Source organism: Polistes dominula, unplaced genomic scaffold (assembly GCF_049000335.1).
Source record: "Polistes dominula isolate Pdom_NZ unplaced genomic scaffold, Pdom_raw_medaka contig_78, whole genome shotgun sequence".
Taxonomy (NCBI): domain Eukaryota; kingdom Metazoa; phylum Arthropoda; class Insecta; order Hymenoptera; family Vespidae; genus Polistes; species Polistes dominula.
This window is the reverse complement of record NW_028301042.1, coordinates 3,549,838-3,571,704: the sequence shown is the minus strand read 5'-3', so window position 1 is coordinate 3,571,704 and position 21,867 is coordinate 3,549,838. Positions and strand designations below refer to the sequence as shown.

The 21,867-nt window shown below is 26.1% G+C and overlaps 2 protein-coding genes across 6 annotated transcripts; one reads left to right on the top strand and one right to left on the bottom strand.

Moving 5' to 3' along the window:
* The first annotated feature begins 128 nt into the window (after window positions 1–128).
* On the top strand, window positions 129–9,612 carry nSMase (neutral sphingomyelinase). Of its 3 annotated transcripts, none has more exons than XM_089174983.1 (6): window positions 129–376; window positions 1,392–1,565; window positions 4,767–4,950; window positions 5,068–5,394; window positions 5,478–5,583; window positions 5,671–9,612. In XM_089174983.1, the coding sequence occupies exons 2-6, from the start codon at window positions 1,429–1,431 to the stop codon at window positions 6,012–6,014; spliced, it is 1,098 nt and encodes a 365-aa protein (XP_089031109.1). In that variant the 5' UTR covers window positions 129–376; window positions 1,392–1,428; the 3' UTR covers window positions 6,015–9,612. The 3 variants fall into 3 exon arrangements, with proteins under 3 accessions (XP_089031109.1, XP_015185871.1, XP_015185869.1); XM_015330385.2 differs by lacking the exon at window positions 129–376 and adding an exon at window positions 423–1,292 and having other exon boundaries at window positions 4,833–4,950; XM_015330383.2 differs by lacking the exon at window positions 129–376 and adding an exon at window positions 427–1,292.
* Window positions 9,104–20,985, bottom strand: Graf (GTPase regulator associated with FAK). 3 transcript variants are annotated; one of them, XM_015330386.2, is made up of 20 exons: window positions 20,399–20,984; window positions 18,611–18,768; window positions 17,182–17,253; window positions 16,440–16,541; window positions 16,247–16,357; window positions 16,056–16,160; window positions 14,525–14,596; window positions 14,250–14,316; window positions 14,072–14,169; window positions 13,883–13,977; window positions 13,731–13,812; window positions 13,551–13,653; window positions 13,229–13,450; window positions 12,929–13,034; window positions 12,514–12,841; window positions 12,242–12,431; window positions 11,993–12,146; window positions 11,840–11,896; window positions 10,076–10,155; window positions 9,104–9,982 (listed from the first exon to the last, which is right to left on the bottom strand). In XM_015330386.2, exons 1-20 carry the CDS (start codon window positions 20,556–20,558, stop codon window positions 9,891–9,893), a joined length of 2,454 nt encoding a protein of 817 aa, XP_015185872.1. In that variant the 5' UTR covers window positions 20,559–20,984; the 3' UTR covers window positions 9,104–9,890. The 3 variants fall into 3 exon arrangements, with proteins under 3 accessions (XP_015185872.1, XP_015185873.1, XP_015185874.1); XM_015330387.2 differs by lacking the exon at window positions 11,840–11,896 and having other exon boundaries at window positions 20,399–20,985; XM_015330388.2 differs by lacking the exon at window positions 14,525–14,596 and having other exon boundaries at window positions 20,399–20,985.
* Between the last annotated feature and the right edge of the window lie 882 nt (window positions 20,986–21,867).

The following is a 21,867-nucleotide window of genomic DNA, read 5'->3' as shown; positions in this document are numbered from 1 at the left end:
ATTTTATATTATGTAATTATTAGTGTGCATAAAAATTAATATTTGATATTAAATAAATAAAATTTTATATTGTTACGTATTACACGCATTATTATTACAATTACATATAGATTACCTGTTTATATCACTAGATAATTTCCTAGTATTCCTACATGTTCATACTTCAAATGTTTCACATTCATTTGTCCATTTGCTCAATTGTTTATTGATTCATTTGTTTCTTTTACCTATATATTTTCTCGTTCATCACTCAGAGATTTATTTGCGTCTCATCATCCAGTGGACCCTCACTCTGCTATGGATCATTCTCCTGCTCACGTATAATATCTGCAACAGATATTAAGGACACCAAGTCATTAATAGCAAATTCTCTCAGGTATTTATTAGCTCTTTTGATCTTTTCAAATTATTGCTCAAAACTAGCATAATTCGCATTTTGTATATGCTTATGTTTCTTATATCGTGCGTGATGTATTGCGTCTTCATGTGAAATATATATATATTTTTTAATAATTAATATTTATTAAAATCTCTTTTTATTTGTTAATTGTAAATTAAAAAAAAAAAATACGGCTAAGTAATTTTATGAAAATATTCGTATTTATTTATTACTAGGGAAATATGATTGGTTCTTTGTTATTACACCACGTGAATGTTTAGTAGATAAAATTACTATGTTCGTTTACTTTCTTTCTCCTAGTAAGAAATTTATACAATTTTTTAACACGTTGAGCGCGCGGAGCCAATTTTTGGTTCGATATTATATATTTTATAGGTTATATATTTTATACACGCACATATCGCAGTAACAAACATTGCGATTGTCTATTGTTTGAGTTAAATAAAATGGCGTAGTTGATGCAGTTATTAGAATGTGTATTTCCGGCATAAACAAAAGAAAATCAAAAAGTTGACGGTAAAAAGACGAAACAAAGAAAAGTCGCGATTAACAAAACGAAAAAGTTGACAGTCGCCGGATGTCTCACGAATTGACGCAGTGCTTAACGTGTTTAACAGTTAAACAGTTGAAGTTTAATGGTCTTTTTTTTTTTTTTTTTAATATAAAACACTTGAAAAATCCGATAAAATGAATAAGTGATAATACAATAGATTAGATGATGTGGCATGTCTGTTTCAAGTGTGTTCAATTGAAAGCTACTTCTAAAGAAATTATTTTTCATTTGAAGATTATATATTTATAAATTATAATCGTTGTTTTAATTTTCTTGTACTTATTACCTATCAATGATGTCGCGTGAAATTACAATAAATGTTTTATCATTGAATTGTTGGTAAGCTCATGTTATTATATATATATATGTGGTATATAAAAATTTATCATTTATTTTATTTGCTTTTGTTTCAACTTATTTTTAATTATTTGTTCTTAGGGGTATTCCATATGTTAGTAAAAATAGAAAAGCTCGTATGGAAGCTATCGCTGAAAAGCTTTCCACCGGAGAATATGACATAATATCCTTACAAGAAGTTTGGTCTGTTAATGATTTTAAAATGATTAGATCTAAAGTAAAAGAACAACTTCCGTATTCCCATTACTTCCATAGGTATTTAAAAAAATTTATTCTATTTAGAATATGTAATGTATATAATATAATTTGTTTAATAATTTGCTTTGATATTTGGACACCGTTGCTTTTTAAATGTGATTGTTCTATGAATTTACTTACAATTGAGTAAAGGAATTCGTAGATTTCTTTTTTTATTAAGTAGTATGATATTTTTTAGTTGTCAGAAAAATTACAATAATTACAACATATGTTGTATTAATTTTATGAATAATTATTTAATAAACACTATCGTCAGGAACGTCGTGAGTTTGACTCACGCGTGTAGCGGACGAAGATGAGCGAATATGAAAGCAGTGCATTTTTTAGAAAACATGTTATATCTTCACATCTAATAGAAGAATTTCAATGAAATTTGAAAAATAGGTATCAAATAGTATTTCGAAGATGTAGAAAACTTAAACTCAATGCTATCAAAATCAATCAACTGAATTTATGCTACTTTGTAAGCACAAAACTTACAGTGTCAAAATAACACATTTCATAAAATTATTAGTTTTTCTTACAAATTAATAAATTTAAGACTAAATATTGGTCAGGCTTTACAAAAAAACAACCAAAAACATCACTTCTGCTTAAAAATTAGTGACAATGAAAAAGAAACAAGCATTAGTAAGTGTTTTACTGAAATTTAGCTTATTTTCTGCATAAAACGTATTAATACGCAACCCGCCGACCAGCGCTAGTCTGTGGAACGGGTAGAAATACCCGACCCGCCGATAGTGTGTTAATAATTATTTAATTAACATAATTATATCCATGTAACACAACTTAAAGTTTGCAAAGCGTTAACGCTTTTTTTTCTTATAGTTGGTTTGCTTTACAAAATTTGTCAGATTGCTCAGAAATTTTATCCGCAAACAATTTTATTAAAGCACTCAATACAGGATCATAAATTAGTTTAGATTGAAAGTTTACAGATATTTTATGTATTATTAGCAAAAAATGGGACAAAAAATAAAAAATATTTTGTTTGATGTACGCTAACTTATTTTCCATAAAGTAAAGGAGAAAAAATTATATAGTAAAAAAAATTATACACAGTAAATCATTATAAAACGATTTATACTTATGAGGATAGAATAGAATGTATTTCGCTGAAATGACAGTTAAAATTCCTTACAGTCTGCAATAAATTTAAAATTATAAAAAAGAAACGTCAAATAAAAGATCCTGGATTGAGTGTTCTAAAGTAGAATTCTACTGGTATTTGAAGAAATTGAAGAAAAAAAATTGCATTTCGTTACAGTTCGTACACTGAAAAACTATGAATGCAATAGTAGTGTTCGTAAGAATTTTTCTACAACGGAAAAGAATTATTTTTGGTAAGGAGTATGTTTTTGAACAAGAAAGCATATTTATTATATTTAAAAGTAATTAATGCAAAATAGTATATCATTAAAGTCAATGTAGAATCAAAACTTAAAAAATCTAAGACCAACCAGTGACACTGATGAATCTCTAATGATTTTAGAGCTGTTTTTCAACTGCAGGAGTATGTAAATTAATTTTTAATCAAAGTCATTTAAGATAAAAACAAATATATATATATATATATGGAACTTTTAAAAAACAATTTAATAAAAAGTAATACAAAAATGAGCATTCGTGTTCACTGATTCAAAATTTTACAAAGACGATGATATGAAAAACAACAAATGCATTGTTAAAAAATACCCTATTATTTGATCAAGAAATTTTGAATTCTTTCACCACTGTCATTGGATTTAAATCTTATAAAAAAAAATCTATAGGACGAATTTAGATTATAATGTATAAAAAGTATCAATAAAATCAAAAGAAACATTGGCATATGTTTAATGAAAAATTTTGGAAGGGAAGATTATTTACAGTCAGTAGATTATTTACAGAAAAATTTTGTTTCAATATACCAAAATGATTGTAACATGTTTAAATAAGGTAAAAGGGGAATTCAGTTGAATATTGAATAATTTAATTAGTATGCATAAGTATTATACAGTGACTCAAACTATTGATCCAAATGTTCTTGTAGTGTTTAAATTTTTACATAGGTTTCGTAATTCACATAGTACAGAAAAATTTAAATATGTTATATATTTTACATAGCTTCTGTAGTTCACATAGTACAGAAATAATTTAAATATGTTACTTGAGATAAGAAAAAACGAAGCGTTGTTAGGAAAAAATAAAACAAATTAAAGGAGAGGTAAAAACAAAAAAAAAACGTTTTCAAAAGCTAATTCGTAAGTATAGCAAGCTACGTTGATATTATTTGCATTATTAAATTCGATATTCGTTAATTAGTTTTGTTATACATATATCGTCCAACTATAATTAGTTGTATTTCTGTATTATCATTTATATTCATATATTATTTAATTATTTAGAGGTATTTTAGTTACCTTTAGTGTTTAACTGTGTTAATATTCATTTTCTTTTTTTTTTTTTTTACTATGTATTGTTCTTTGTATTATCATTTAGTTTAATAGATAGGACTTTATATTCTTATAAACGAACTAAAAAAAACGTATAATACTTTTGTTAAAAAATTTCTATAATTATATTTCTATAATTTTTATTAATTTCTATAATTTCTAATTTTTACAATATTGTTCCATTTTATAAATTCAAATATTTTTGAAATACTATAAGTGTTATTTCCTTATGCTATATAAATAATTAGGTTAATTATATAAGTAAAGTCTATGTTTCTGACAACTTAAAAAAACGTTAAATTTTGGTAAAAAAAAAAACCAAGATTTCTTTTTTTAATTTAACAATCTTATTTAATCCTACATCGGCAATATGGATCTTTTTTTTTAGTATGTGCCATGTTTGAATAATTTTTTTTATATTAAATTAAAGTTGTAAATAATAAAATAAATTATTGGGATAATATTCTAGAAACCCTATGAAAAATACTCTAGTAAATTGTTTCAGATTTTTTAAATAACAACAACATTAAAAAATAATCCTCTTATGGTGGTGTTGGTAAAATTATTCACACCATGTCAATAAAGAATTACAAATCCAATGGGGTGTCTGAATATTAAAGCGAGTGTCATTGTATTAATTTAATCGTTTATATTTTCAATGTCTAATGCATGTTAAGAAAAAATGTTTCAAATTAGATAGAAATTATTGTTCATGCTTATTTTATAATTTCACTGTAAATATGCTTTATTTGTTATTTTTTAGCGGTGTTCTAGGATCCGGGATTTGTATCTTCTCTAAATATTGTATTGAAGATGTAATGTTTCATAGGTGGCCATTAAATGGCTATTTTCACAAGATACATCATGGTGATTGGTTTGGTGGTAAAGGTGTTGGCCTTTGTAAGATTAAAGTTGAAGATATGAGCGTTAATGTTTATGCAGCACACGTAAGTCGTTTATTTTTATTATTGATAATTAATAAATCTATAATTAACTTAATTAAATTATAGTTAAATTAAGAAAACATTTTTATATGTATATGTATATATATATATGAATTGCAGTTACATGCTGAATATAATAAAGTTCATGACGAGTATAAATCACATAGAGTTTTGCAAGCATTCGATACAGCTCAATTTATTAGAATGACAAGCGGTGGTTCAGATGTTGTGATATTAGGTGGTGACCTTAACGCAGAGCCACAAGATTTAGCTTATAGAATTATATGCGGAGTTGCTGGTTTAATGGATGCTTGTTCGAGTAACTTTGGTAATGTAGGAACCGACGAATGTGCCAATAATAGTTATACCAGTGCTAGAGTGGCTAGAAAGTGTCCAGAAGGGAAACGCATAGACCATATTTTATACTTTGGCTCGTCGAATGTTCAGGTATTGTAAATAATTGCATTAACACATATTTATTTAGAGAGAGTTCTTGATATATCATTTATTAATTATTTTTATATATTTAGATTAGCGCAATAAATTATCAACAACCTTTACCCAAAAGAGTACCCAATACTAATTTTAGTTATTCGGATCACGAGGCTATTATGGCAAGTTTGAAATTGACGAATGGTAAGTTTGAGTTTTTGTTTTTTATCGTACTGAAGTGTAAAGCTCAGCGATCTATTAATAATAATACATATATTTTAATAATCTCAGGTGTACATGAGAAGAATAATATTGACGTGAGAGAAACATTAAAGGAAGCTATCGGAATATGCGAATCTGCCATATCATCTCTACGTTCTCAGTATTTCTGGTATTTACTTGCTGTCTGTATACTGATTGTTCCAGTAATTTGGTCAATGGGATTAGACTATACTACTACGTCTATAGGTATAAGTATAGCTCTTAATATCGGTCGTTTATTTTTGACTGCGCTATTGTGCTATGCTTTATTTATGAGCGTTATATGGAATAACACAGAAAATAAGGCTTTAGAAGCGGGTTGTTTAGCAATGGAAATTCATTTGATACAGTTAACAAATAAGTTGTCCAATTAAAAGCATTTATATATTAATTATCGATTTTATACAATTATATTTTGATACTTTTATTAATTCAAAGGGCTGTTGCAAAAATAATAACGAAAGACAAATTTAGATTAATATAAAATATGATCTATCAAAAAATTCGTATCTTTGACAATAAATGAAAGTATGCATAAAATAACTATTGTTTATAAAATATAAACAAAACTATTCAAACGATCGATATTAAAACTTTAAAAAATACAAACATGCATGTTAGATGTTAAGTTCTGTAAGAGTAATGTTTCAATTACTAAACATGCATAACACACATGCATACAAAATTTGAAGTGAATTGGATAAGGGAGGAATATTGGATTTCTAGAAGTTATGAAACTTCTTTATATATACATAATATATATTTCTTTAAAATGATTGTTGTAAATTTATATACTGAAACATGTATCACGAAAGTATTCGAACGGCATTAATTATACACAAACCTTATATCAAGTAAATCAAATATTCTAAAGAAATTAAATAGAAATAATGAAGGGGGGGATATGATTAGAAAAATTTCGTCCGTAATTCGAGGAAAATATTCAAAACAGAGAAATCGTGGCAAATATTGTATCTTTTTTTTATGGTGTCGGGAATTCGTGTATCGCACGAGGAATAATTTTAGTATCGGTTAGTATCGATTAATAATTGCATGATATTTTTGATTATTAATTAATATTGTTTTTCGGTAAACAATAATATTAAGATCTCATGATCTACCAAATTGAAGAAAATTTTGAACTTTCTTGTGTAAAGGATACGTGGAAGAGCTTTACAAGATCGCATTACAATTCATTTAAACGAATTGAAAGGTTCACCTTTGAAAATAATCAGTAATTGTTCTAAGAATTGTAAACAACATTCAATTTTTTATTGTTATCGGTGTAAAGTAAATTGTTTTCGGCATAACACGGTTTCGTTCATATATAATTAAGTCTCGTTGATAGCAAGAAACTATACTTTGATTGGTATGTGTACACTTAATGCCGGTTGAATATATTTTTGATAGTTTCAGTACATTTTTCCTATATTAGAATGTTTTTTAATAACTTCTACGAATATCTTATCCAATTTGTTTCAAATTTTGTTTTATTGCTTTCTCTCTTCGTCTTATTGGAAATAAACATTTTCCAATAATACCAATTTTGTAACACACACTTTTTTTAAAAATTATTTTTTTAAATTATTTATATTTATTTTAAAAGGGCTCAGAGAGAGAGAGAGAGAGAGAGATTTTTTAAACTTTACACAGTTGTAGGAGTGGAGGGGTGATTCATTAAGACTATATACACTGTGTCTTAAATAGTAAGGGCTAATTCTTAACACTTTGACTGTCACAATTTCTCCTGTTCATTTGTGACCGGATCACTTGAAAATTAACAATTGTAAAAGTTGAGTGAAAATGTACTGTCTTAGTACATTTTGAACATTACCGTTAATTAGAAATATAGTTTGAAATAAAAAGTGTGTGCCCCCTTTGAACAATTACAAATTTTTATTACAATTATTACAATTTGAAGTTTGTAGCATGTTTTTCCAATGCGAGTGGTGGTTAATGGGTGTCCTCTTCTACAACTGTGTAAAATAAAAATATTTGAGTAAAGGTTAGAAGGTTATATTAAGCCCCTTGTAAAAAGCCATTTTATAAAGATTAGAAGATTCCTTGCGTAGTTTGCAGCAATCTATCCAAGTGTTCAATGAAAGTGTGTCAATCCTTGCTGTCAACAAGACGTAATCAGAATTCATACGTGAACGAAAGCGTGCTATGTCAGAAACAATTTACTTAACACTGGTGACAATACAAAATTGAGTACTATTTATAATTCTTAGAACAAATTGCTCATTGTTATCAAAGGTGAACCTTTCAATTCATTTAAATGTATTTTAATGTAATCTTGTAAAGATTTTCCACGTATCCTTTACACAAGAAAGTTCAAAATTTTATTTAATTTGGTAGACTTGATGAGATCTTGATATTGTTGTTTACTGAAAAACAACAATAATAATAATTGAACTATCATGCAATTATTAATCGGTGTTGATCGATATAGAGATTATTCTTTGTGCGGTATGCGAATTCTCGTTGACACCATAAAAAAAATACTTATTATTTGCCACGATTTCTGGTTTTGAATTTTCTCTGAGAACGACTGACAAAATTTTCACAATCCCGTCCTAAGTTATTTCTCTACTTATTTATTTATTTTTTTAGAATAATTGATTTTCTTGATATAAAGTATAATTAATGCCATTCGAATACCCAGTTAAAGTGTAAATCTTGGCAATGAAATGTTTCATTACTTTTATTTAAATAAAAATGAAAATTCAAAATCTTTTAACTTAAAAATACACAATAGTATTACTTTCAGAACTTAAATTTAACATATATGCATACGTGTATTCTTCAAAAATTGTAATATCGATAGTAATTGCAACATTATTTTCAGAAAGAGAAAGTTTATTCTAATATATACATATTTGATTATCTAAAGTAATTAATATCGAACGTTCGAGTACTTTTCGTGAGCAATTATATTTTTTGCTAAATTTTATTACTAGTTTTCTATATACTGATATATACTTAACACTAGATATACCAAACCAGTCATTTTGACTGGTCGGGTCATTTTAATTCAAAATTTCTACTTCATGTAACATTTGAGTTCTGTAAATAATTCAGCGTTTCGTTATTTAAAAATGTCTATAATAAAATAATTATCTATGAAAATTATTATTGTTAAAAATTTTTTTGTTATTTTTTAAGAGTAAATAAAGACTGGAAGGCTAAAAAAGCATTTTTTTTATACACCAGTCATTTTGACTAGTGTGGTAGAAATAGGTATACTGAAAATGGTGGTAAATCTAGTGTTAATGATATATAAATTTGTAGCATTCCATATGTATGTAAAAATGTGTTAATATATATCTCGTATAAGTTAACATTCATACGATTTTAATGAAATGTTATAAATGTGGAAATAATGTTAATAAATATTATAAATAATAATAAATAATTAAGGTAGTAATATAAAGACGACCCCTGAGTATAAAAAAAATAAACATAGTTTTATATCTTTATTTATGTATATTTTATGTATATCTTGTCTCTTTTGACAATCAGTTTATAGTAGAGTAATAGTATCAATTATCGATATAACATAGTTATGATATTTCAATTGATGTGCACAATGTCTAAATATTTATGAATTCGTAAAAGCATAATGGGGTAACGGTTATATCTCTTAATATTTGTTTACTTCGTATCACAATATGATTATTGCTATATATACTGTGTCTTGTATATTATGTATAATACAGCAATTCAAATAATTGTGAGATTAAAAGACTTATTGTTTGAATGAATTTCTAAAAATGGTATACATATATGTATGGTATGTATATATATATGTATATATATCGATGCAATATTTCCAGTAAAAACTTATTATATATTAGATGTATATATATATTATATTATATTAAACTCTATTATAGATTCGCGTATGCATTACATTTTTTTTATACGTAATTTTATATACAGCATAATTATATTTTAAGAAAAAAAAAAGAATGTTTCTAATAAATAAGTTTTACGTTTACATAGAAATGTATAAGTATAATTGACTATGTGTGTACGTTGTATCCAAAGAAAGATACACAGTTACGATTATGCGTTTCACGTTATTATTTATGATATCAAAGTTTGGATGAGAATAATCTCTTATCCCGCAATATAAAAATTTACATGCAGCGGGGTAAAATATTTAGGGAGGAATGTGTGTGTGCATATAGGGAATGTAAATATTGATTTAATGCAAAACACAGGCACTCTTTGGTTACTTCTCAGCTTTAGGGTAACTGTTCGACATAATTTTTTGGAACTAGTCCAGTTTTCCCATTCAAGGTGCCTTCTAACCATCCAGGCTCTAACGAAGCCTTAACTGTAATCAAAAAAACAACGTAATTAATAGTTGTAAATTCAATATAAATTATAAAATAAGATATTACATTTTTATTTAAAAACAAATTTTTACCATTTGTGATGATTTGATTTGGTTCAAATGATAATTCCCCATCACCTTCAGCCAAACAGGCATATAATGTTCGTACTCTCCTAGAAAAAAGAAAAAAAGTTAATACAAAATAGTTAAAATTAGTTATTATTATTAGTTAGTATAAAAATTAGTACAAATTATTTAAATCTATAGTTAACAAGTTCCTGTTGCGTTGATTGTATAAAATTTCTTATTTTTATAGTTTGTTGCTCATGATATGATAAATTTCAATTAATTTAATTTAATTATATTTAATTTATGTACAAGAACTAATTAATTATACATAGTTTAAGGAATTTACAGATGTGAATGAACAAAAAGCGCATATATATTGTTTTTATGTTCAGCAAAAAGTTACTAGTCAATACTTGTTATCCTGAGTTTATTGTTTGTCAAAGAAATTTTTAATTGGAAAGATCAGATTTTGATGATGTGTATGCTTTTTGTTAATGTTTTTTCAAATATTTACCATTGATGTTTTTTTTTTATAGAATAATGACTAGTAAATTTTTAAAAATTAATTTTCTCATAAAAAAAGAAAATTGTAGTAATAGTGATTTTTGACTGATGATGAAATAAATTGTAAAACGTGTATTTATTTTAAAGAAATATTTATATAGATTTTTACTATTCAATTTACTTTACCAAGTACTTTAATTTTATCAGAAAAAATGAATAAAAAATTATTTGATTGAAATAATATTATGAATATTTCATTTGTACTTGTCCCAAAAGATTTTTTGTTTTAATTTTTTTTTTCTGTTTTCATATCATCAAATTAATTAAAACCTATATAATAATAATCCTACAAACTTATGTAAACATTGACAAAATAATTATAATTATTATTGTATTACATGAAAAAAAAAGAAAACACAAAAATTATTGAATTTTTGTTAACTTTCCAACGAATTTTAATTTTCATTTGTTTCAAAAGTTTTTTCTTTCTGAAATCTTTTATCGTTTTGAAATTATTATTATACTGGACTTACTATATTTATTGAAGACTACGAATACAGTATTAATGATACACCATTGACCTACACAAATGTACAAAAGAATAAATCCTGAATTCAATTTAAATTTTTCTTAAATTTTTTACAAGAATATAGGTCATTGGTTTCATCTCGATTTTGACATTTTTAATTGTAATGAATTTACAACAAATATAAATAAATTCTACCACAGCTTTTGATCAAGTAGGCTTTGTTAACCGGGCGGAACGTATAAATACGTCAAACGTATTCCTTTAAAGCTAAAGGTACAAACCTTTGTACTTTATATATAAATAAATGAAAAAATATAAATTTCATCTTTTTACTTATTTTAAGCATAAATAATAATAAATAATAACTAGAAAGGGAATTTCCTGGTTAATAGGTTAAGAGATGGTTATTTATATTTTAAATTTAAAACGATTGAGCATTTCAGATTATAAGCCCTAAAGAAAAAGCCGTTATCGAAAATTAGTAACTTTTGAAAATTTGTTTTGCATCTTTACATTGTAATAGAGTTGATAGTAAACTTTTCTTAAATTGTGTATAAAATTTTGGACTATGTTAAACTACGTACATCATTCAAGATATAAAAATTTGAAATATTGACTTTTGGCTGAACATAAACAATAATATGCATTATAAAAAATTATTTAAAAGCACTTCAAAATGGTGTGGGTTGGTGGAAGGGTACATTAGACATGCAGATATGCAATGAGTTAAATAATTGTATAAAAATGAAATATACCAAATTCCAGGCATTTGACCAGGACTGGAACGACCACTACTTGGCGATGTATTAGCACTGATAAAATGATCATTTTTGTTAATAATTATAATATCATACTATTATTAAATAGTTTGAAGAGAATATTATTATTAAATAACAACTTTTACTTACATAGATATTGTGGGATTACTTCGTGGATAATTAGCAGGATAATGCGTGGACATAACAGTTCCACGTTTTTGTTTAACCGGTATATTAGCTGTAAATGGATGTGGATCCGATGCAATTGATTCGCTCGAGCTACTCGTGTTACCACTAGTAAGCACTAAAAAGAAAATTAATAGGAAAAGGCATAACGCATCAATTATAATAGAAAATGTAAAGTAGAAATAGTTAAATTAATATTATTTAAAATGTAACCTTTATCTGCTGAATGGTACATTAAATTTGCGTTAGTTAATTTAACTCGACCACTTCGAGTCTCTAGATATGCAGGAATACGATGACTACTAGGATCAACTTCTTCGTAATCACCATTTTTTCTATCATCCATAGATGGTGATTTAGTTGTAATCGTTAATGGTCCATCGTAATAAGATCTTGTAACATGCTACATAAGTAAATCAAATATATTAAGTTAATAATCTTACAATATTATCTAAAAACATGTTGATATATGAAAATGAACTTACATGAGCATGCGGTATCGAAACAGAACTATGTACCGGATATCTTAACAAAGAAGTTCCATTTCCAGAAGTAGTTGGACCCTCATCCGTTTCTGCTATTACTTTAGACGTAACCATACTTTGTATCATTTGTGTTGTGCGTAAAATATCTTGCGGTGGACCGGCAATTATTCTTTCACAATTTTCAATTAATATTTCTACTACGATATTGTAAAATTTAATATCCATTATAGAGGCCACCGTTTCTTCTTCTGGCCTTAATAACGTTGGGCCAAAACAAACGGCTAAATTACCAACTGTCATTAAATTTTTATCACTTTTATTTGCTACACTGTAAAAAGAAAACAAAATAATCATTTTATTTAAAGATCGTTATTATATTTATATTATATTAATAAGATTAAGTATTTATGTTTACCTGCGTAAATGAGGTATAAGCAGAGTCAACATATTAAAATTAGCCTTTGGCAATCGATAAACGAGGCTATGTATTTCATTTATTCGTGTTTCTTTCACTTCATGTTCTGTTAGACAAATTAAACAATATATTCATTTTTTTTTTAATCTTACCAAAATTATATCACACATATTATAAAGTGCATTTACGTAAGAGAAGCAGCAGCGTGTGTTAGATGAATTTATTTGTAACCAAAGAAACAATAGCACTAATAAACTCAAGTGCAAATAAAATAACATAATAAAAAATACCTATACGCACTCGCAGCTGAAATGAAACTGTTATAGTATCGGAAAGTCATCAATGGTTCAAAAAGAGTTCGTAAATATGTTTTTAATGCACTGGTTATAGTTTTACTTTCCCATTCAAAACGATCTTCTAAAGAAAGTTTCTCTAATTTTCTTCTGTCCAGGCCCATAGCTAAAAGTTTGTTTACTTTAGATGCCACACCAACGACTCGATATAAACCTTGTTCTTCTAGACCTAAACAAAACAATTATCTATGAGTATTATTTTACTCTTATGCACTTGTTATAATTAATTTTAGATCATTGATAATTAAGAATTATGAAAATGATTATACCTCTGTCTTCCAGGACCGTAATACATTTTGATACAAACATGAATCCTGTTTCGTCCAAAATATTTTCTTCGGATTTAACCGATGTTCCCACCAAAGGATAACTCTAAAATCATTGCGAATGAATTGTTACAAAGTGATGATAACGTTGTATTATTTATCGGAAAAATAAGTTACCCTTACCGGTTCTTTACCATCCATAGCATCCATCCATAATTTTCTATCTTCTTCGGACAATGCTTGAAACGTGTATGTTACATTAGGCCTAAAAATAAAAATCTTGTTATATACCTTTTGCAATTTGTATTAAATTAAAATAGAATCAAATCACTCACTTATCAATAGATGTAATATCAAAACAAAAGCGCTTTTCAATTGTATCTGACATACGCCTTACGCAGGATGCTAACGTTAGAGTTTCTTTACTACTCTGTTAATACAATGTGATACGATAAAATTCATTAGTTATATATTGTACAGAGTATAAATAAATGTTTACATGTTATTAAGATTTTATTACTTACGAATTTGCCTGTAAGTTGATTGTACGGTATCATTGTAAATTCTTTAGTATCTTTTTGATATGTACAATATTGTTTAGTCCATGTTGTACCAAAAGCCTCTGTAACAATATTTTATAAAATACAATATCATTATAGTCAATAGACTAAATAGAAAAAATAAAAGAGGACAAAAATTTACTTTTTTCCATAAGAAATAAATATCCTTCACGTGAATGTAATTTGTTCAATCCTGTCTCCACGGCTGACTGTAATAAACAAATAATATCACAAATAAAACATTGCAGTAATTACATTTGATATATTATTATATGTATTTTGATTTCAATTGCTTTTTAGTACATGATTTGTTTCATGCATAGTTTCAAAAAATATAATTCCCCATATCCACAATAAATTGCTTCACCAATAAAAAGCTTGTAATATTTGAAAGTTTTAATAACATAAAACACATACCTTTTTCATATCCTTCATTTTATTCATAAGTGATTCAGTTTTATCCCGGGTTGCAAGAAAATTCTCTCTAGTCTTGTAAAAATACGCACACATAAAGTGAAAATTAGTAGGCAATTCTTCATGCTTGTTATCCTAATTATATATTTGAAATGTGTAATATCTCAAATGAACACAAATAGATCAAAATTAATTAAATGTAACCAACATTAGTACATCTAATTAATTTGCTTCCCGTTATACATTTATATATGTATATATATTATATATATTATTGAGATAAATGTTGATTTAAAATGACATATTTAAATAGCGATGACATGCTGTTTTTGTATGAAAACAAGAAATACATAATTTGTAAAATTTGCATATACCACACCAAAAACTAATAAATGGTTAAATATTATGTTAGTGCTTTTAAAGCACACAATTTCTTTGCTTTCTCAACAGAGTTATTTTTTTATAGTAATATTATAATACATACAATAAAATCACTCATATTAAAATGCATAAGATTAATCAATTCGCAAGTATTTAAAACAAAAACAATGCGACAATAATATACTATACTATTATTTAAATAATATTTTTGTATATATGCGTATATATATTCAGAATGATAAAAAAATAAAGAGTCTAATATTTTTAACACATTGAACGTGTCAGCACTTATATTTACTTATCTTATGTGACAAAACAGATATTTAATTTTAAATTAATTTTTACAAAGTGACTGTATTGATCTGATTATTCACAAAATATTATCTGTTTTTTTTTTTAATTAGAGCAAAAAGAAATAAACGATAACCAGAGTAGAACGTATAAATGTGTACTGTATAAACATATTTATACAGTATAAAAAAGGAATCTTGAAATTCAAACCAGCGTTACAATGTGTTTAAAGGTTTATAATATTTATCAAGAGAAGTAAAAAATACTTAATTAACATGAAACATAAAATCAACCTACATTTACCCTAAATGTAAATTAACTTTTGATTATTCATTTTATAAGTAAGTCCTTTTGACAATGTATTGAATTTACAATATAGAAGAATTTGCTTAAAAATACATTACTTCGAGGTTGTAAAGGTAAATTTATTATGAAAATAAGACAACAATTATTAATAATATCAACAAATATTATTTTTCCTGAGTGCAAATAATATGTACAAATAATAAATATTCAATATGTCTACTTTCCATACAAATACAATTGTAGAAGTGCAAATCCATATGTTAAATATTTACAAATCATGAATTGTATAAATTATATTTAAATATTATTCTTCGAACTAGTGAACATTTCTAACCAAATTTTTCTGTATACGTTCAATACATTATTAAAAAAACTCGCTTACGATATCAAACTCACATAAATAATAAAAATTAATTTAATATTGAAAAGATTCATTTTAGTATTCATGTTTAATTAAATATTTTTTTTTTAATACTATAATCAGACCTTAAAATATTGGACCTTTTTTTATTTTTTACCATCCTGTATATATATAATTATGACGAAGATAACAAACCTTTTGTATTTTTAACTGCAATTCGGTCATATATGGTTTAAAATCTTTTGCTACTTCGTGACCTTGGTGATAGAACGTTAACCAACCGAACATAAAACTTAGTAACTGAAAAAGTATTTTCAAGTATATATTAAATGATAAAAATGTAAGAGGATGAGAAACTTTTATTATAATAATGTTATTATACCCACTGTTTCAACAAATTCAAATTTCTTTCGTTCTTGTACCTCTTGCAACAAGAACACGTACTCTAAACTAGCTTGACAAAAATGTCTTTTGGCCATTTCCAATGTTGCATCCGCCTAAAATTAATATTATAATACAATATTAATGCATTTGAAAGATTTTGATAAAAAAAAAATTACTATGGTATAATAAATATACCTCTTGAAGAACATTGTCCTGTTTTTTTGTTGATAAATTTAGGTAACGTTCTTGACTTTGACAAAACTTAATAGTCTGTTTTTCAAATTTTTTCTTCCCGTCCTATAAAGCGAGGAAAATTATATATATATAAATAATCTATACATGTATTATTATATTAACACACTGTCAGCGGGTCGGGTATTTCTACCTGTTTCACAGACTGACGCTGATCGGCGGATTACGTATTAATACGTTTTATGCAGAAAATAAGCTAAATTTCAGTAAAACACTTACTAATGCTTGTTTCTTTTTCATTGTCACTAATTTTTAAGCAGAAGTGATGTTTTTGGTTGTTTTTTTGTAAAGCCTGACCAATATTTAGTCTTAAATTTATTAATTTTTAAGAAAAACTAATAATTTTATGAAATGTGTTATTTTGACACTGTAAGTTTTGTGCTTACAAAGTAGAATAAATTCAGTTGATTGATTTTGATAGCATTGAGTTTAAGTTTTCTACATCTTCGAAATACTATTTGATACCTATTTTTCAAATTTCATTGAAATCCTACTATTAGATGTGAAGATATAACATGTTTTCTAAAAAATGCACTGCTTTCATAATTCGCTCATTTTCGTCCGCTCACGACGTTCCCGACGATAGTGTGTTAATTTATAATGTCAGAAAAAGAAAAATAATGAAAAGGTATGAAATTTAATATTTTAAAGAATAAACAAAAAAAAGAAAAGAAAAAATATCTACCTTAACACCGCCAATATGTTCCTTTCTGAAGTTTTCCAAAGGAAGTATAATTTGATCATAAGCGCGTTCAAGCTGAAAAAAATAATATATTGCCAAAAAGAAATAATAAATATCAAAAAAAAAAAAGAAAAACGCAATTTAAATGAAGATAAAATAATATAAATGATATATTAATAATATAATATCGTGCTTTTGAAGATTACATATTTTATCATAATACTTGTCCTTGAAATATAATATTTCTAAAATAATATTAACAAATTGATAAACATCATATGTAAATAAAAATGTTATGCCTGTTTAAAAAAAAAAGATAAATTAGTAACATATATATAAAATGTTTTTCCCCGTTATAGGTATATATGCCACTACGTCTAGTAACTATATAGTAACAATTTTTTTATTGTATGAATTTTTGAATAAAAAGTAGAAAAGACAGAGTTTACAGTATTCTACAGCTATGTGGGGCTAATCTCCAACTATCTCAATTTTGAATTATAAATAAACTAATTGATATTTAAAGAAAATTATCAAATGTGATTTTGCTAGAGGTTTTATACAATTATTATTGATATTTCCAGTTCATTTATGTTAGTTAAGTATAACCAAAAAATTAGATTCCTTGAAAGAGAGAGAAAGAGAGAGAAGTCTCTAGCATATACCACAATGTTTGTGCTCTTTTCGTATGTGCTTTATATATGACACTCGACATGCAAAAAAAAAAAAACAAATCATCATGTACAATATTACAAATCCTAAATCTATACGTATAATATATTTCACAATATTCGAATACAAAAATTTCTCCAAGAATGTATCGAATGTATTTCTTACGTCATAATTTGACCGAATGAATTAATTAATATACGCTGCAACGGGATCCCACAGTTGATTTTCACTCTAGAGTGTATGCAAGCAAAGAATAAACAAAGGTGCAATTAGAAAGAACAAATGGAATAAAACAGAGAGCAATATAGAAACATAACATATCACAAATTTGTTATTATTATATTTATATATAATATGTCATTTTTAAAATCTTTTTAATTAGAATAAAATAATAAAAGAACTTTTTTTATAATAATAATAATAATAATATAATAATAATAATAATATAAGAAATAATATTAATATGTATATATGTATAAAAAATAAGTCAGTTTACGTATAGATTGAAAACGTTATAAATGGTTTTAACTATACGTATCATTTATAAAATCAATTGGAAAGATATTCAATGATGTATTCTTCGTGTAAAATGTATTCCTTAATAATACATATTTACTAAATAATCGTATGCTACCTGTTCTTTAATACAATTGAATAAAGTTACAAGTTATGAGATTAGATATCACATTGATTATATTTATTTTATTATATTAACTTTGTATTATATTATATATTGAATATTTATATATATTGTGCATACCATGCGGTCCCTTTCATCCTCTATTGATGCTATCAGTTTACCAAATTCCTTTAAACTTTGCGATATGTGAGTTTCATCTTCGGTTTGTGTTTCTCCGATACATTCGAAACTAAAATTTTGCAGTGTTTTAGAAAATGCTCGCTGGGCTCGGGATAAATCTACAAAACCATCACAATCTTATGTCAAATTGTATTCCATGCGTATTAGATAGAAAATTACATAGAAAATTTATAAAGAGATTAAATTCATTAGAAGAAATATAAAAAAATATATATATATGTTATTTTCAAGCGTTAGAAACCACATTTAAATTAACACTAGATATACCACCATTTTCAATATACCTATTTCTACCACACTAGTCAAAATGACTGGTGTATAAAAAAAAAATGTTTTTTTTAAGCTTGCAGTCTTTATTTACTCTTAAAAAATAACAAAAAAATGTTTAACAATAATAATTTTCATAGATAATTATTTTATTATAGACATTTTTAAATAACGAAACGCTGAATTATTTACAGAAATCAAATGTTACATGAAGTAGAAATTTTGAATTCAAATGATCCGACCAGTCAAAATGACTGATCTGGTATATCTAGTGTTAATATCTCTTGATCTATAAACAATATGAGATTACAAGAAAAAAAAAACCCAATTTTTATTAACAGAAATAAGAAAGATTATTTTACAAATTGTTCAATATTATTCTACGCATGCTACGAGATAATAAATATTTTATAAAGGGTGGTATAAAAAAAAACAGTTCAATATTTTAAATGTTTTGTAATACGTATTAAGAGGAGTAAAAAATATCTATTTAAGATTTTGATGTTGGCATTAAATGACGTTTGACATTAAACATTTGTTCGATAGTTTTGAATGTGACACGAACAAAGTAACATCTGTATTTGTTCGATAGTTTTGAATGCAATACCAGTAGATACGGTATCACCGACATTTGTTCAATAATTTTCATATAACATTAACGTAGTATCATCGGATGGTATAATTGTTTATAAAAGTTATAATATTAATTCTTCTAATGTAAATAAACTTTTCTTTTTATACATGATCATTTAATATTGTAATCGAGTCTCTAAGCAACACATTGAAAATGTACACAGAAAAATTGGCTTAGAAATACACTAATTCACACACACAAGGAATATTTAAAAACATATGTTAAAACTTTTATTTAAATTGAAATTGAAGACATATCGAATATAATTTATAAATATTATATTTACATTTAAGAAGTAATATTTATTGACATTTTAATGCCAATAAATTGTAAATTTATCTTTACAATCATGAAATGTGTTTCTAAGCAAATTCCTCTATATATACATTCAATACATCGTCAAAAAATACTTGCTTACAATATTAATAATAAAAGTTAATTTTACATCAAAATGGTTGAGAATTTTAGGACTCATGTTAATTAAGTATTTTTTACTTTTATTGATAAGTACTTTATAAGTCATTAAAATATTGGACTATTTTTATTGGCCACCCTGTATATAGTAATTTTCTATCAAATGAAAGAAACATTATAAGTGAACAACAGAGAGAGAAAGAGAGAGGGAAATAGAAAGATATAGAAAGATAATAAATGTTAATGTGATTGGTAGAAAAAAAAGAAAAAGAAGTGAAAGATAATACTATTTGTTAAATAATTAAGAATGATAAATTGTCATAATTGTATATTACAAAGAAACGAAAAAGTAGCAGCTGTTGCATACGTGCATTAACAATATGCGCGTTCATACACTATGAAACGTAACTTACTCTTAGCGGCTAACAGTAGATCTTTGACCTCCTTGATGAGACGTTTAATCTGCTGACTTGTTTTTTCCAATTCACGTTCATGATAATGTAGATTTTCTCGAAAATACGGACTATCGGTTAAGCAATCGGTAAACTCTAATGGTTTAAGGCCAACACCCATTTTATTCTTAATTATATATTACACTTGAAACGTCATTAATAAAAACAGTATACCAACACGACGGACAATTTAGCTTGCAATGAAAATCAGTACACGAACACACGATTTACTTTACCAAACTCACATTATTGTTCATACATACACGTACAATAATAACACATACAAACGCGATCCGCGCACACGCGCAAACACATATATACGTATAGTATGCTCGAGCACTAGAAATATATATATGTGTATATGTACTTTGTATGGTACGCAACCTATATATCTATATGTGTATATAAATATAAATATATTTATATGTATATGTATAGACGTATATAAATTAATGTTAATTATTACAAAAGTATCTAAATGTTAATCATATGTAAAAAGATATGTTTGCAGCAATTACTATCAAACGACAGTCCCGTGTATTAACCTTATGTCACTTTACACTGTTTACAGCGCCTCTAGTATTCTTACGTGTAAGCTAAATTATTGTAATCGTAAGAACATATTATGGCGCTCTTGTCAGTAGTCCCAGTGACATCTCGCGATGGTTATAGGAAATAGCTTCTCCAACCACGATCATTATATTCGTGATTATATTAGTGGAAAAGTGCTGCCAATCGGTAACGCAAATTCATTTGTCCAGTTTATTCATTTGTTCATATACTCAAACAAAGAATACAGAAGTACATAGAAGCTTACAAGTCCAGTTTTTTATCTAGCAAATTAATTTTAGTTATGCACCGTAACCACTAGTAGACGATAGTAAGTATTTAACACGATGACGGTACAATACTGTCAAAGAATACGATATTCTATTTAATATTGCTGACTGGTGGTCAGGTTAGTAACTAAGATGAATGTGGTTACGCAATAAGTGGACTTGAGTTTCTATGTGTAGGCTCTCAACTTTCGCACATAACATAATTAGTTCCTGAAAGTATGTGCGAATGTTAAATATTCGAAAGTAGAGAGATGTAAAAAAATATGCACTAAAAACTGTGTTTTAAAGTATTTATCTATCAATATGTATACATAATAAAATTAAAGAGGCGTGTTTTAAGTGTTTTCGGATGTTTTCTTTATAAGTTGTCAAGAGTTTGTTGAATACCACCCATTTTTTTCTTTTCTTGATAAAGATTTCTATAACATGCTGTGGCTTTCTCAATTGTCCTACGTACTTGAGATATACGTTCTCCATTGGGATCACATTCTTCCATGATAGTCAAAAATTTGTCAAGATGCATGAAGGCTTCATTCATATTTTCAATTGTCAAAGTCTTTACGTTTTTATCAGCTTCCTCACTTTCATTGT